Source organism: Pleurodeles waltl, chromosome 6 (assembly GCF_031143425.1).
Source record: "Pleurodeles waltl isolate 20211129_DDA chromosome 6, aPleWal1.hap1.20221129, whole genome shotgun sequence".
Taxonomy (NCBI): Eukaryota; Metazoa; Chordata; class Amphibia; order Caudata; family Salamandridae; genus Pleurodeles; species Pleurodeles waltl.
The window spans coordinates 1,440,246,452-1,440,264,410 of NC_090445.1; the positions used below are offsets into that span (position 1 = coordinate 1,440,246,452).

Sequence of the window (17,959 nt, forward strand, 5' to 3'; positions counted from 1 at the left end):
CCCTTGTCAGTAGTATTTTTCATGGCACCCCATGAACAATGAATAAGTGATGCAATGCAGCCTGCAATCAAGCAGTTTTGCTGCTACACTAAGGCCTAACGTAGTACCAGATTAGTCAGACACACACATAATTCCCCACATCACTACTTCACATCAAGCGATTTTAAACTGTGCCTTGTCAGACAAAAGAAACTCAGCACTTGTTTATTTTACTTTACATTCTGGGACTTGTGGTCATGTCTAACTATATAGACAGATCACAAGGATTTCAAGCCATCCCAAGATACTTTGAATGTGTGTTCCTTATACACTAAAGCACTCATCTACAGCAGATCAAACAAGGGCATTGTCTTGCATAAAATTCTAATTTCATTCTACGTTTGGTGTAATTCTGTTCAGCCTTTTTTTTCTAGATTGGAGGGCAAAAAATTAGACGACTGTTAAACTAGAAAATATACTTCAACTGAAATCAATGTAACTAATTTCTTCAAATGAGTTTAGAAAAATGGAAAAAATTCTAGTGAACCCTCCTTAAGTATAATAACAAGTGTAACTGTCGTACCCAGTGAGGCCAGGTAAAAGCGTTGAAAGTAGAAAAAAACAACAGGGGCGGGAAAAAGCACAAAAGAGGGCTAAAAATTACGTCGATATGAAAATACAAAGTGAGGTCAGGGAAGGGCATTTAATGCATAACAACAGAGGAGCGAAGAAAAACGGGCCAATTGTCTTAGACAATTAATAATGAAGTGATAATGAGGCGGAAAAACAAATAAAGCCAAAGAGCAAGTCCAATGCACGGATCGGAGGAAAGATATTCAACCAAACATTCACAGGCAGCATGAGGTAGGAAAGTGCAGGCCTCGGCTAGAGTGGTCGAATAATCACGGAGATTTACTAACAATGGGAGCGATGAGTCACATGTTCGCTTTTGTAGACGGTTGCTGTCGATAAGTGGGGCTGGGCTTGCTTTCTTATGGGCGGGGCTTCTTTCGGACTTATTTCCACTCATAGTTGCCCTTGTATTTGCATCCAGACCTGGCAACACTGGGGGAAATTACGGGAACAAAATGGCGGCTGTGTGAGGAGCGAAACGGAGGAGGCCGGTGGGTACTGGGGCCAGAGGTGCTGGAGGGCAGGGTTTGGAGGCCGAAAGTGGCCCAGGAGGCATTTTTTTTTTATCGTAGTTAAACAAAAGGTTTAATTTGTGATCTGTACAATTGAGGGCATGCGAGACCAGAGCAACGAACTGGCTGAGGATAGAGTGTGAGAGGAGAACAGGAGGCCGGTGCCTAACCCGGCTGGTGAGGGTTTTGTATTTCTCTCTGGCCTTTTAGAGTTGCTGGTGGGCCGCTTTCCCGGATGGGAAGGTTTGGGAAGATCCGTAATCTCTGGCAGGGAGAGAAGAGGCACACGGAGGTGCCTGGTGATTTAGATTTGGGGTACGGCGTTAGGGACGGAGGAGAGAGTGTTCACCGAGTGGTGGTCTTGCGGGATGAAGCTTCTGTCGGGTCTGGATATTTAGGTTCGGGTGGGGCGAGGGTATGGAGTCTATTAGCAAAGGGATGAGTTGATTGGGGTGGGGGGCTGAGGCTGGGGAGCAGATTAAGGAAAGCTAGTGGGTCAGTGGGGGTGGGTTGGGGGAAAGAGTAGTTGGATTTCCAGTCGTGGGACCGGCCGAAGGTCGCATAACTGATTTGTAGCTAGGTTACCATATATGTACGGGTAATGCTGTTACCAATACAAAAGCACGATCTCAAAAAATGTTGGGTGTTTTCCTGGAGTTGGGTGCGAGTTTTGAAGAGTGGGTTCAGTAAGTTAACTCGCAGAAAGTATAGGTGATGTGTGAGGCGGTATTCGAGGGCTTGATCGTAGAGGAGGAGCTTGAAGCTCGAGTAGGAGCGGGTACTTGCTGGAGAGGTATGCGAGGCGGCAGAGGGAGGTGCTGTTTTGAGAGGGGTTGTGTGGAATTGGGCTGGCAACTGTGCTTGACATCTGCTTTTGGTATTGAACACTTCGGGATAACCGGAGTGCCGTATGTACTGTGGAACACTGGGCGCTCTGTCGGTATTGGACCTAATGGGGTTAATGTATGAGGTGTTTTTTGAAGGGTAGAGATAATAGGTTACGATGTTGTGAAGGCGGTGTGTGGAGTTTTGTTTCACGAATAATCTAACTACTGAGAACAGTGGGGAGTACTGTGTGGGAAGCGTTTGGCTGGAGTACGTGCAGTGTGTTTGATGCTCTTGCTGACGTTAAGAGTGGAAGTGTTTGCAGAGGTTGTGAGATGGGAAGCAATATGTGCTTTCTATAGGAGTTGCCAGTTTTCTGTGTTTTTCTGTGGGATGATTTGGCTCTGATAACAGGCCAGTGTTAGTGCGAAATTTTCGCTTTACGTATAAGGTGAATCGTACTACTCCATGTACTGTTGAAAAGCGCTCGCAAGGGATACTGTTGGAGATGGTTACTGTGTTTATTATGTAAGTGATAATTGCGGGCAGGGTGATATGTGGGTGTTTTGAACGGAGTGTGGGTTATTTTGTATGCTGGTGTTGTGGCTGGAAAACCTGGCAAGTGTGGAAACAATTGTCTGTTGCTGTTTTCGGCAGTCTTTGGACGATTGGTGTGCTTAAGAGCCGTGCTTTTGTGAAGGTTGGTGAGAATATAGGCTTCAGTATGCTGAATTGAATGCCTTTTGGTGCAAGAAGGATGTAAAGCTAGGGCGGATGAGACGATGTGCATATCTGAGGGAGGGGGCGCATGATTATCATTGGAGTGCCTGCTGGTTAATGGTGGCCTGGAGTGTTATTGAAGCTTTGCAATGGCCGTTGTCTCACTCTCCTGCAATCCTTGTCTGACCCTGCTGCTGCAGTAGAGAGGCACACGGATACATCTACTTATGAAGGGGGGCGAGAGCATAGCGTTTCAGACACAGCATCCACCAATCCGTGAAGTGCACACGAACAGGGGCGTTGAGGGCACACATAAATATTTAATTGAAAGGGGTACACATGCAGACCAGACCTTAATGCATCTTGTGAGTAGAACCAGAGATTCGGTCACGTGAATCACGACGGCAGGGTCAAACAGGGCATGTTCAAATTGATCCAGCTTGGAAACGCATGCGACGGTGTGAATTGAGGTAGAACCGATAAAGTGCAGTCAGAATCGGAGGGAGACATTCTTCCGATGGGAGAAATATCTTCAGGGGTCTTTGCAAATGTCTTTGAAAGGGAATGTGCGCATGTAGAATTGAACAGACATGCAGTGGGTCCAGTGAAACCATAAAATGAATGAAAGGTACACAGAAACCTTTACCTGCACCCCGAGGTCAGTGCTAGCAACACAGAAAACCAGCCACAGGAATTCAATGTTGTGGGCGAGGCAAAGTAAATCCGGAAGGTTACATACAATGGGCCTATGTGTTCTACTCTGTGATTCTATGTATCTAGCAAACCACCTCACAAGTGCTAGAGAAACGGTAACCTTCACAAAAATATAGTAGTTTATAAGTAATAAACGGTTGCCACCATCCGATGTATTCAAGGGGATGAGTTTATAACCTTTAGAGGCTTTGGCATTGCTACATAAATCTAGCGAGAGTAGAGAATTTAGGTTAATCCCCAAAAATATAGCAACCACTACACAAATCTGCTGGACTTGGAGAAATATGTTGTATATTCCTGAGGTTACAGACAGACTTGTTAACCATAGTCCCGGGGCCAGATGGCCACGGTATTTCTAGAGGCAGGGGGGTCCTATGGCTACTCCATGCATCATGCTGAAAGGGGTAACTTGGCGATTAATTGAATCTAATTACTGCGAGGAAGATGTAAAGTGACACATAAATGTACAGGGAAGAAGACGTGAGCAGAATAATACATTCGTAAATGGAGCAAAAGGAAAACAAACATGTATACACGAATGATAGCGGAGTGGTATAGCATGGAATATGGCACCCCTTGCGAAGCAACTTTTTCGTTGGTGTGTTCGGTGCTTTAGCCACCAAGAGAGCAACGTTTAGGAAATGTTGCAACATTTAGAAGCCTTTTTAAGGTCCGATGGAGGCAACGGGGAGTGTGTACGTGTTCACAGCCTCTGGGTGTGAAAGGTGGTAATATCTAGGAGTAGATGGCTAACATGCGTTATATTCAGCAACTACAGGGGTGGGCATAAGGCAGTTGTTTAAGTTGAATGTGGGAGACAGCATTAGCTGAGGCACGAGAACGTCGTTGGGAATGCAGCATCTGGGATAAACCTTTCCCGCCGGAAGGGCGGGGTACATTGGAGGGGTTAGGGCATGTGCAGTACAGATGAGCGGTTCGAGGGCCATGTGGAGGACAGCTAGGAGTGCGAGTTTCTTGCTGTTGGGAGTTTGGCAGATTGTGAATAACATCTTAAAGGTGGATTGGAAGTGGAGACTATCTCCAAAACAGAGAGAGCAGAAGCACGAGGAACATCGGGGGTGGGGGGAGGGTGTTGTGAAAACAAGAGTAACCACTCTATTAGGGAGACATACAAACAGACAATTGAAAGGGGAACTGAGAAAACATGATAGACGTGGCATCTACAAGGGAAGTCTGAAAGAATAAGAAATGTCCATTGGCAACAGGCAGAGTGAACAAACGAGCAACTAATAGATGTCTTCATATAGGTAGTGTGCAGTAGCAAGTGTGGACATTCCAGCGGTGTCTTAAAGGTGGAGTAGTGCGAATGCCTGCAATGGGAAAGTAATCAGTATACACGAAAAACGTGGAGGTGCTATGGTGTGATGTGCTGTTTGCGCGACAGTCTTTAAAAGGGGGGGGGGGGGGTGATGTGGACTTGAATGTTTCGTCTGGAAGTAGGAGCAGGTAGTCCTGAAGCTTTTGCCTGAAAAGTAGAGGAGCGAAACACTGAATGCCAGGGTGCCATCCAAAATGGATAGAAGACAAAATTAGGGAGACGTTTGAAAGGCCGAGACAGATAAGATGCTATTGTGGCTCCAACATCCACCCTCGCACCACAAGGATACTACCTTGTCCTATAGTTGGGCCTTGAAACTCGTTTTAAGGATGAATCGGATGCGGTCGGCAGTGGTAAACTTGGGACCCAGTGGCTGAAAGCTGGCAGCTCCGCGATTCCATTTGAATTGTGTACTATGCATTATGCCATTAATATTAATGCTTGAAGAATCCTTCTGTTTAACCAGTTAATGTTGGGTAAGGGTATCAAACAGTATGAACTTTGTGTAGAACTTGCGCAGTATAATGGCGACTGCTGGAGCATGTTGCTGTCGCACGTTCAACCTGGTGTTTTCAGGCTCTCTCCGGGTCCTCTTTTTTTTTCTTGAATCAGAATCTGCATAGCAGTGTAGTAGATAAACTGCCACTGCTGTTTTATCTGTGAGGTGACGTTGTCTTTGTATTATCTCTGTCCGAAGTGATTTTTGAAATGGTGGATATCTGCTAATGTCTGTTTTTTAGATGGGCTAGTGATTGGTTAAGCTTTCGGTGACAGCCAGAGAGTAAAGGCTCTGCTTTTGTCTGTTTTGCAGGTGAGTCAGTGCTTGGGATTTCTGTCTGTGTACTGTGGTCAGAAGGAGGAAATTGTAAATAAGTTCACTCTCTTTTATTGTACTTAATAAAACGTATTGCCTCATAAACTGCTTCCTTCCAGACAACGGTGAAGACTTCCATTAATTATGGGCTTTTGATCTAGTACACTTTTATGGGTTTGGGAAAAGTCTGTTACATGCAAGTGTAGCATCACAAGGGTCTGGTGCTTGTCTTTTTCCAGCTGTTTATATTACAGCGGTCTCCTTGGTGCCATCCTTTAAATAATTTCCTTCGTTCACTGCCACTTTGAAGCCTACCGTTGGTACTTGTCAAGTTGCCATTCTGTGAATAATAAAATGTAAATACACCGTTTAATGAAATGCAAGGAGTCTAAAGCATAACTAGTTTCAATTTACACTTCCCTCCATGCAGCCATTAAAGTTGTTAATCCTAGTGTGACATGAGTCGAGGCATGTGCCAGATATCTAAACCTCCCTTCCCCAAAAACATTCCAGTGTATAAGATAACGCTTAGTTAGGGTCGTGTTTTGATAGCATTTTCTGTCGATGCTATCTATGATTAACAGTTCACACCAGATCATGCCAAGTGACCTGGCTCTACAGTAGTTGTATTACAAAAACCATACTGGGGGGTGGACAGACCCAGACAATATTTTTAGGATATTTATCTGCGATTAATTTACGTGCAATACATCTAAAAGTTTAATTTCAGTCATCTACGTAGTAACCCTCCTGAAAGTCTCTTAGCTATGCACTCCTCTTGTGCCTGTGTTGGGCATTACTGACGATAAAGATGCAGTGCGCTACTTGCAACTGAGGTTATGCATTATGCACTGGGTGGTTGTACGGAATGGAAGAGGTCTTGAGAAACGATGTTGTCTCTCTCCTCTTTTGCCGACAATATTTACTGGATTTAGGACTTTTTTGCCAGTAATGTTCATAAAAATGATCTCGGATCATCCTTGTGATTCGTGGAGTTGTGGTACAGTATGGAATTTGAGCTTCAGATTTGTGTATGAAGGTATTTCATTCCAGGCTGAGAGCTGTGTGCTGGCTGTTGAAACCCACAGGTAATATGTTACTATATTTAATACTTGTGTACAGTATACAGTGCAGTTGAGTACAGCACGCCATGGCAATAGTAATTTTGGCATCTCATTGTCGGGTCTTGTGGCACATTAAAACATTGACGCCAAAGTCGACTGACTTTATAGTAAGCTTCAAAATCCTCATGAAAAACTACCCAACTTTTAAAATGATTAATTGAACCTAGGTGTTTTATCAACAGCGTCCTCCTGAGACGTGTATGGGGAGCGCAGCAGTTGGACATTTTGTTTATTGTGTGGTATGACAGGAGTGGGAGACTAATGGGAATAACATTATATCGATCGCTTGTAGTAGTGTGATACCGGTGAAGCATTCATAATCAGTTCTTTTGTCTTTTCTTGGAGAGTTGTAACTTGTATGACACTGAATAGCAGATTGCCTCATGTATGATATATATTGTATACCTTAATTCGAGTCACTTTTCTAGCTATTATGTTATTTATTCACTCTGTTAATTGTAAGCTGATGGTATTAAGAAACTCAAGGGCGTCTTAACTAACCTGCACAGGGCATCAAGCGGGTCATGATCACTTTAGTACATTTATTCAAGCAAAACTCGTTACCCACACTCTCTGACGTTTAAAATAGGCTAGCAGTTGACACCACGAGTTTCCAGTATTCAGCAGGCTGTTTTTTTTTACCTATGCATTCTTTGAAATTTTATTTTTTCTTTTAACTGTCAGTTTTTCTGATTCACAAAAGGCCAAAAGTATTAAAGAAACGTCCATCCTGTATTTTAGTTTGCCAGCGACATTTGCATCTTAATGCTTAAAGTTGGCTGTGTCATTGTATCTCACTTTAAGTAATGCCTACTCGTGCAGCAAGGCTCACATCCTACTCTGTATGTTATTGAGCCAGTCCATCTTGTAAATAAGCACGGTGAGACTTTGGCTAGGCATTGCCTTGCAAAGAGAACTGCTGCATAGGCTGCCTCCGTAGGTTACTTTGTTTTGCTCAGGTTAACAAAACAACACACTTCTTGAATGCTCATAGATCAGAGCATATCCGCGATTGAAGGGTGCCCTGTAAACTTGAATCCGCATTTAGAGGAAGGAAATTATGCTTAAACGGGCCGTCTAGTTCGCTGTTCACAGCGTGGTAAATTTATATTCTGGGATGTCTATTTTCAAGAATACCCAGTGTCGCCTAGTTTGCTTGTGCATTCTCTGAAGTTATATGGTGGGCTCCCTCTGCTTTTTGTGCTTCCAATACTTTTTGTGGTACTAGTCTGCGGGTTTGCCTAGGTAAACTGTAGGTGTCTCACTGCACTTGTTGGTGGTCAGTGATATTCTGAAAATGAGGATGCATAAGTGCTCTACCAGTTGCTTGGTGGACAGATGCATTCTGTGGGACCTGATATTACAGTGCAGTTCACATCCGCGTCAGGCAGGCACAGAGTGAAATGGAGGATTCAATACAATTTCAGCTGCGTTGTCATCATTGCATTTTTGGGAAATGGGATTCCAATTACTAATCTACTCGTAATTAAGGTAGTGCATTCCGGATGTTGAATGCACACCAGCGGCCTGTCGAGCAGAATCATGGGGTGGGGTGTTGTATGTTACATGCACTCCCTTCTGTAAAACACTGTTACTGGAGGCAGATGAACTAACAGCAAACGAAGATATCTGTTTAGCTTATAAGCAGTCTTGCATACCTATGTAGTACTCGGTGACCTCTGTGCGTTTTTATAAATTCCGGACAATCTCGCCCCTCTAGTCTCTCTTTCGAAAGATTCTGAATATTCTCAAGCATGTGGCCTTAAAACCTAGCCCTTTCCGTCAGTAACATTCCTACTCATACAGCTGTCCTTCCTAACCTTATTAGGCTCAGTGCCTAGAGACCCCATTGGCAATGAATGTTAAAATGTTCCTACGTGTTTATTAGAACAATCATTAAAATCGAAAAAAGCCCTCAAAGTGTGGATCACATTTGCAGCGGTCTGTCTAGATTTTCGGAGTTACTACGCTGTTTTCCCTCACCGGCTTCCAGGAGCCTATAATTCCAGTCCAGATGCCCTGCCTAAACGCGGGACTTCCTTCATAAGAGACTTACAAAAAAGTAATCGAAACAGTCTTGAATTAGTATTCGTCTGGTTATCTGATCTATTTTTGTTTATGAAGACTTTTTTTTAACGTTTTTTTTTTTTTTTTTATTCCAATTGAATCACGTGCCTTAGAAATTCAGCTGAGGCTTTTCATCTTCTTTCATTTAGAAGCATTACATTTTTTATTTTTATAACAAACATCAATTTTGAAATCCACCAAGCACAGATTAATTACATCCGTGCAGCACCTTTACATTATAGCCATCTATAGGGTAGATCATATCCTCAAATCTATAGTATGCCTCCCAGTTCTGCTATATTTTATCACGTTTATGCAGGCAGCCTCATGCAGTATTGATAGCTTTTTCCAGGTGAGCGTAGCAGTCCACTCCTCCCCCCCCCTCATTCACACATCCTTGGGGTAGTTTGGGAGGGTGGGGAGTTGGAGGGGGGGGGGGTTCATCTACAGGCAATGACTAGCTTATCAACCAATGTGGTGACAACCACAAGCATGCGGTTGGCCCGAGAGCTGCAAATCTTGTCTACCATACCCAATAGGGGCACTCTGGAGGTTAGTTAAAGTCTTTCGCCCGGACTTCTGAAAGCTCATTTCACATACTTTGCCAGTATGCAGAAAAGATTGGACGGGCCTAAACCATGTGCTAAGTCACCTGGAACTGTGGAACAGCGGAATCGGGCAGGTTGGGGGATCCTGCCCGCATTATGTAAATGTATCGCCATAAGGTATGTTGTGTGTAGGTAATTTAGTGGAATGAACCGGAGGCACGTGGAGATAGCCAGCATGCTTGGTGCTTGACCTGCCTCCTATCTGCTTTGTCAAGCTTGCCAAACCAGCTCTCCCAATGGTTTTGAAGTGTGTCAAAACTGTGTGGGGCATTAGCGAGCTATAGATTTAGGATGTGGCGCCTTTACCGATACAGCCCACTAGTAGTTTGGCCTCTAGGGGACTAAGTTCAGGGACCTCGGTGTCCGGTGGGATGTTAACTGCTAAGGCGTAGGATAGTTGTAAATATTCGTGCAATTGTGTCCGATTAAGTTTGTAGTGTTCCTAAAGGAGGACCATCCCTGTCAATTTGCAGTTTCAGCCCAGGAATCTCAACATGGATCTCCAACAAAGAAAGACCACACAAGTATTGTCGGGCAGGGTAAGGAGTATTAGGGTGCTGTATAACAGGGTTAGGGTGTGATCAAATCCCAGGGAAGAAAGTTCTCCTTAGTAAGCTGAGTCGTCTCACCCACCACTAAGCCAGTTGTTAAAGATAATTTGTTGGGAGGCCAGGTAGTAGCAGTGGATGGCCACCATCCTTAGCCCACCATTGTACAGGGATTGCCTACCATTAGGGAAAGTGATTCGGGGTAACTGCTCACCCAAAGAAAGGACCAGAGAGTGGAGTTGAGTGAGTGGAACCAACGCAAGGTAATTGAGAGTGGTAAGTGTTGGAGTATATACCGAAAGCGAGGGGGAATCATAATTTTAAATAGGGCGATACAGACCATCACATGCAAGGGATGCTCTAACCAAATCTTGCAGTTGTCATATTTACTAGCTCATTTTGGGCACTTTCATAGATGTCCTTTCTGCATGGTGTGTTCCTTAGCAGTTATCCCTTGCATTAGATAGTCAGAGTGCACTGTTGCAGTCTTGCCAGGCCCATACTGTAAATCAGGCCTCTATAGAGTTACTCGTTTCTCTGGTCACCTTCCTGGAGGTTGTGTGTATTGATGAATTTTATTTATTTATTTTTTGTAATCGTTGTTGTGTCCAGACAAAGGTAAAGCCCAGTAAGATGTAGCTTGAATGTTTTTCTTTTTGAAGAACTGTAACAGTTTTATAAATGTCAAACTTCTGTTTCTGCTATGGGTAACCCCAATAACGACATATGACTGTTACTGATTTATTTTTGCGCTAACAATGACACCTGTTTTTGCTTGTTTTTGACATTAGGTAACCACTTTCCTTGGAGCATTTTCTGCCTGACGTATTTATTATTCCAGCTGGTAAAAGGGAGGTGCTGCTTCAGTGCCAACATCTATACATTAATGTAAAGGATATGGCTCCGAATAAAACGTAGTAAATTCCCATAGTGTTCTTCAAACCTTTATCAGAGCATCCTTTTCGAAAAGATGAGAAATATTGTCTATAGGTAACTCCTGGCTGGAAGAAATTATTGGTCAACCATGGTTAAACTAGCTAATCCCCTTTATACCCAGTGGATACTCGAAGCTATACACAAGGTGAAGAGGCAGAAACAGAGGCCTTCTGAAGAGAGGATTTGTCATGCAGTGTTTAATTCACATGGACTGGATAAGAAGACCGTTGGTGAACAGCTGGAATTGAGTGTCCAAGATGGCTCTGTTCTTAAAGTTCTCAACAAAGGTGTTGCATCTTACAAGGACCCTGAATATCCTGGGCGAATTCCACCCGTTAAACCACTTTCCACTTTCCCCAAACCTGTCCAGGGGCCGAGGGGTATTTTCAGTGATCTGCGCAGTGTGGATTGGAATAAATTGCTAAAAAGGGCTATTGAAGGGCTCCGTGAACCCAGTGGCTCAACATTAAAGAGCATAGAGCGGTTCCTCCGCAGTCAGACCGACTTGCAGGGTATTATCAACAACCCTATCTTTCAGCGGAGGTTACGACTAGGGACCAAGCGAGCAGTAAATAACGGGAGGTTATATAAAGATGGGCCTTTTTACTCCGTGAACTATGGTCATTCAGAAGGCCGTGGAGTTTCCAAGTTTTGCAGTGCGACACTCCCACCTGTCAGCCTTTTACCCCATGAACAAGACCAGGTAAGTCCATTTGGACACTTAATCTCGTTTTTGTTTTGAAAGTGCTGAATACATTCCCTGTGAGCAATTGAGTTTCTTGTATGTCTTAGCTGTGAACTGTACCCAGTGTTATTTTGCATCTGCTTGCTGTTTCAGGTAGTGGTGGGTTACCCGTCAAAGTGTATGATGTGTTAACCATGTCATTTTTAGGTTTTCTGTAGCAAAACGATTTTTGCTGATTAAGTTGTCCGTTGGTGGTTTTTGTTTGAGCTGAACGTGAAATCTTAAACGCCAAAACAAACCTTACTTGCTTAAGTAGCCATTGTAGCTTATGTTGGCTCTGCGCTCTCCAGGCACCTGTTTCAGTAAGAAAGTCTTGCATTATTAGGGTAAGGAGGTTTATGGGCTTAAAATCCAAACTGGTTGCCTGGAGCTCATCTATCTTCTTTCATTGTACTGAAGAATAGTTGTTAGCCCCCCATGCTTTTTTTAAAAATTGTTGTATTTTTTTAAACAGCCTTTCGTTATAATGATATTTCTGGATGGAGACATTGATAATTCAGTTTCATCATTATATTATTACTTCGTACAGTACCTGGCATTATCCCGTAGCGTGACTGAATTTAGAATTGATGTATATGGGAAGTTATTTTGTTTACAGTTTTTTGTAAATATGTATATATTTTCTTTTAACTTTGAGGAAAAAAAATAGTCAGTCCGATCCATGGCTACTCTACATTGTATATCTTTTAGATCAGTGGTTCTCAACCTTTTGACTTCTGTGGACCCCCACTTTACCATTGCTGGAATCCCCCCCCCCCCCTCAAATGAGTCATTACTGAAAGCTGGGGACCAAAACTGGTAATTTTAGTTTTCTAAGCAGTCGTGGACCCCTTATGGAGTCTTCTCTGACCCCCAGGGGTCCCCGGACCACAGGTTCGGAACCACAGTTTTCGATGAAATCCCCTGGAAGGTATCCAATGTTTTTAGAAGTTCGTTCTAAAGGTTTATTGGTAAACCACTTGTATGATTCAGACTCATAAATTGCAACTGTCATAGTTCAACATTCTTTTTTTCTAAAAAGTCACAATCTGTTTAAAACTTGAAATAATTTTTGATTGCTCATCAGTTTTGACTGTTAAGTATGCAGATATCATATTTGATGTCCTGAGATTATCCTTTCATGATTGGTGTCAGAGAGACCGATAGGTGTGCCTCAGGCTGCATTAGCTTCACGTTTCTTGCCCAGATTTAATTTTTTTTTCTTCACTATTAAAGTTGGATACACATGCAATTAGGCAGTTTGAGTCTTGTTTTTACTAGTTGATTCAGTGAGGGCTAATGTTAGGTTAAGAAGATTTATTTAAGGAGAACATGCAAAAATATGAAAGTATGCAAAATACAGGCACACATATCACTCACAAATCTATACTGAAGTACAGAGTAGTGCTACATATAGTGAAAATAAAATTTTACATAACCTCAAGGTGTAAGAAGAAAAGCAGTTGTATCCAACACGCTGTTTTTTTTTTGTATTTTTTTTTTTTGCTGTAATTTATTATTGACATTTTCTTGATTGATATTTATATCCATATATTGCCAGTAATCTTAAGTTTTCCAATGCAGTTGGTTGGGTGAACTGAAGATGTGGTGATTTGCAAATTATTATTGTTGTTTTTTTTTTTTTTTTACGCTTTTTTTTATGTGATGACCTCCAGACAGGTTGGTGGGGGTGTGTTGTTGTGTCGTCGTCCCTTTTTTTTTTCTTTTCTTTTCTCCCCAAGTTATCATATATTGTGCCACCCATGAATACTATGGCTGCACATAATCTATGGTTGGAAGAGAAAGCCCTTCTTTTGACTTCAGGACTGTTAAGTTTTTGGGAAGGAGAAATTCTTGCATGCTTAAGTGTATTATTGATCAATTGCACACATTTTTTTTTTTTAAATCCTGGTATTGTGTAATTTTTCAATGCTGTAGCATTTACTGTCTTAGGTTTTGAAAGAGCATACTAAATTATTTCATGTATCCTTTTGCTGACCTGCAACTTTGTGCTTTAAAGTTTAAGGCCTTCATATGTGTCAAGATTTAGCATTATTCAGCTCATTGTGAGCTGCAAAATAACTCTAGAATCGCAGTTTATGTATTTGAGGCAAACTAATTCTATCAGGGTATGTTGGAATGTTGTCCTTACTTTTTAAACTTGTACATATTTAATACCAGGAGTTAAATGATTATAAAACATTGTGGTTATCGTATTATTAATAGTAAAAAACGATCGGTGAGGGCAATGATCCTTCATGTCCTGCAAACTGGCACACCTCTAACTATTCCCAAACCTATTTGTTTTGATCGCCGTGAAGAAGACCTGCACTATAGGCAAAGTTTGTTTTTGGTAGTGTCTTGCTCCCCCCCCCCCCCAAAACCCAGGGCCTCTTTGAAATTGATGTTCTGTATTTTCTATGTGGTGGGCAAAATGAGTTGTGGCATCAGTTGCATACATTGCATACCTTAACTTTGACAGCTGCCAAATTTCAGTGAATTGCTTGTTTGCCCCATAACAGTACTTTAAAAATAAATAAAAAAAAACACACATTATTTTAGTTTCATTATGACTCGCTTAATTTCGACCACCACACCCATTGTATGAGATCTTCGGTCTGAGGCCGGGCCATTTGCCTAACCCCCGGTGAGTGTCAACTGCTGCTGTGCATAGAAGATGGCCCACCAACCCTGGCCAAAGTTTAGGCCCTCTTTGTTTGTTTACCAATGACCCTGAAGCAGCATCATGCCGAGGTACCACAAACCCATACCTCTCCTTTTGCGATCTGCGGTTCTGAAGCCATGATTGCCTAGTTTGGAACTGAAGGACATGGTTTGATAAAGCTTGCCTTGAGATTGTTGTACTCTGGCATGACGCTTGCTGTCTGTGGATCCTTTAAAGGATTTGTCGTATCTTTAATACTTAACAAGGCTGCTCAGGGTCCCCAGTGCTGAAACTGGTGCAGTGGACCCTGGGTGCAATTTTAGGGCTAAAGATACTGCGAATCCCAAAAAAGGATCTCATGCGCACTGACCTCTTTTTATTGCGTGTGTGTATGTATATACAACTTAGGATGTGGGGACTCTGCCTCATGGTCCTGAAATATCTCCTCATTCCCCTTTTATTTAAATTTTTCACCTGCATGAAACTTAGCATGGCTGTCCTTAGCTGACCATGCCAGATGATTACCAAATTTGGTGCAGATCGTGCATGGGGTTTAAAATTGAAAGGGAAAAAAAAAAATGCTTTTTCAGTTGAAAGCGCAGCTGACCATAACCACACAGTGATGACTACCACGGTGCAATGTGTATGAGCAGGAACGTTTTCTATGGTATGCTCATACAATCTGTGTTCTATTGTATTTTAGGTTTTCAAAATGAAGTTGATCTACTTACTAGTAGTTCAAAACCTAGTACGGCTGACTTGTCCTTCCTAAGAGGGGCAAATTGAGTACCTCTAAATTTGTTTAATAGTGCCTGTAAAAGTGCTTAGAAACGGTGTGCTCATTAAGAAACTATATTACGTACTTTTTAAATGTTGATTCGTGAATTTGGAAGAGCCTCCAACACACGCTAAAATGATTTCTCCGATGTAACGCATCATTTTAAAAATTATTGGTACACTTTAATCCCATTATAGTGTAGCAGTTAATTTCTGTATGTGCTGGGTGAGTAATAGTGGAGCACATAGCACTGAAGGACTTTGGCACTGACCTGCTTGTGTGATCATATAGCAAGCTCAGCGGTCTCTGAAGAACGTTCTGGGGCTATCCACTTCTCTGGCTTTGCCAGCACGCGTCACATTTTGTCAGACGCTGGGAATGGAGTTGCTACCGCCCAGTTAGTAAATTTGCTGGACAGAGCTTGGATCGTTCTGTTGTTTTAACTAAATGCCGACACCCGTTCTGAACAGCAGATGTGGGATACTTCCCAAGTCGCATTCCTTTGCAATGTATCTGAGTCTGGCAGCGGTTGCAGGTATTGAGTCCTGGATTTTTTTTTTCTTGAAAGCGTCAATTACTGAAATACAGTTCGGAAAAAGCTCCAGTACCTCCGTGAAGGCAATCGCAAAATCTGACTTTTTCCATAAGATCACTCATGCACATTACTTATATAGGAATAAAAATGAACCAAAAGCGGATTGATTTTATACTTTCATTATTCTTTCAAAACGGCGGCAGCAGCAGTTTTCCTTGATGAAACGAACGCTGAAGGATCCTGCAATACCAGTTGGGTGATAAAAGATGAAACTTTTAAAATCCAAAACTGCGAATGTGAAAATTTAGTTAGTATTTTTTCTCCCCCGTACTTAGATTATTTATTTATGTTTTTTAAATAAAATGTGAAAATTGGCCTTAACTCGTGAATTAACCTCTAAATCAAGGCATCTTTTAAAGCCAATATGTCTCTAGACGTGGACTAATATAACACTGTGGTTATAGCCTGAATTCCCAGATTGCTGTAGTAGGTAATGGTTTCTGTATTAGTTACACCCTCATATAAACCCTGGGAGTAGAGGATTTCCACTTTTTAAAAATGGGGTAAATATTATTTTCCCACTGTAATATTCTACAACAGATGTGTCTTGGGATGGGATGTCATTGATGAAGGTTCGAGGACTGATTAGTTCCTTTGTTAAAGGTATGTCAAATGCAACAGGACGGATATCTTTATTCTGAAAGTTACTACACAATAGGCCCGATATAATGTTAAAGCCAGTGGCCGTTTTAAAGGTGAATTGACATTAACCTATGTTAAAGACTGTGAACGGGTGTTTTGTTTCAGAGAATCTGAGATTTCCATAGACCAGGCTATTGTTATTGGTCACTACTTGTAACAAACCCTGAGGGGTAGATTTGTGCTTTGAGAATACTTTTTAGCTGTTCTCCGAAGGTCTGTATAGTGTTTGCAAACTAACATTTTGTAACTACTTTTTTTATGGCGACAAGATAATTTTACAGTCTGTTTCTTTGGGAAAAGTCATGAAAGTGCCCTTATTATGAAGTTATTGCAGAAGTGGTAAACTTGACTTCAATTTTGATTTTATTTTTTAAAATACCAGTATGCCTTTACCCGTGCACTGTAATTAGAGTTGATACTTCTAGACAGGTGCTAAACATGATTCAGACATTTTACATGGTTTAAGACCTTTTTGGACATGTATTTTTATAGATTACTATAATACGCAAAGGGTCTTGTGTTGGTTACCTCTGGCAAAATACTGTGGATAGATAGCCTGTGTGAGAATCCTTGTTGGGCCCTCTCGGAGAGCTTTTTTTCCCTCCCCTACTCAGCTTTTGTACACAATTATACTTTGGTGAGTGCATACTTGGTTACTTTGCAGGAAGTCTTAGGCTCGTTATAAAAAGGCCTGTGTTGCTTGTGATGACAAATCACCGTAAGTGTATTGGTCTGATTGGTTCATGAAGAAAAGTTACGTCTGATGCCATGTGTCCCATCTGTTTACTGTGAAAAATTAAAAGAAATCATTAAGCCTGCCTCATTTATTGTTCAAATCTTATATTAAAGCAAGAAGTCCTTTGAGTGAGTTTGATATTACTCTTAATGTTTTTTTAATAGGAAGTTTATTTATTGAAATCTCACAGATTAACAGAGTATGCAAGGATTTTGGTGTTCACTATATCCTTAGGAAAACCAGTGGGTAGAACATTTTACACTGTGGTAGTCCTTTCCAGACAATTTTTGGATGGCCTGGTTGTTGTAGTTGTCTGACGCAACCCTTCTAATAATAAAAACTCGAACGGCTGTCTGGTCCAGTCCTATTTTGTCTGTCTTTAATATTCTATCTCTCCCCATAACTGCCTATAGCATGGGGCAGGGGTTTAGCCTATTTCTGCCATTGTCTATAGTCTCTATTTGTTCCCCTGTGCGTAACTGCAATAGACTGTGCACTGCACTTCAGTGTGGTGGCCAGCCACATACCCCCCTCCCCACCCGCCGCCACCACCCTCCTATGGGTTCTTTTTTTCCTATTGGGGGTGTGTGTGTACATCCTGTATCTTCAGTAAGCCATATTGAGCACCTCACTTAAATTCATTTTATCAACCGTGTGCTGCAAACTGTGCAGTCCACTTTACATAAACTGGGTGACTCCTTCGATTGGTTCTGTTCATAGTGTATCAGTGCCCTACTTTTCCTAGGTAGTTTATTGGTTTAGGAGATTTACGTTGACTTCTTTGGGTCAGTACAACAGTGATGCACTATTATGTTCATCTTCCCAAGATGATTGGCCAATGCTTTGTTTACTGAGCGGCCATCTTACAATGCTTTCAAGCAGTTATGTTAAAACTTTCTGCCAGTCATACATTATGTACATCACTGTTGTAAGTGGCCACCTTCGGTGTTTTTTTTTTTTTTTTTCTTCTGTTGCAAGCTTATTCAGGTTGAAGTCTGAA

General features: G+C 41.9%; 1 protein-coding gene across 5 annotated transcripts in view; it reads left to right on the top strand.

Annotated features, from left to right (window-relative positions):
* Positions 1-1,013: 1,013 nt before the first annotated feature.
* The window catches only part of KAT6B (lysine acetyltransferase 6B), a 346,743-nt gene continuing 329,797 nt past the window's right edge, over positions 1,014-17,959 (top strand). For 4 of the 5 annotated variants that reach the window (XM_069240850.1, XM_069240852.1, XM_069240854.1 and 1 more), the window contains exons 1-2: positions 1,014-1,103; positions 10,675-11,522. In XM_069240850.1, coding sequence (XP_069096951.1) covers positions 10,908-11,522 — 615 coding nt within the window. In that variant the 5' untranslated portion in view covers positions 1,014-1,103; positions 10,675-10,907. Of the gene's footprint in view, positions 1,104-10,674; positions 11,523-17,959 lie in introns of those variants that run through there. The other variant, XM_069240851.1, reaches the window with a different exon arrangement.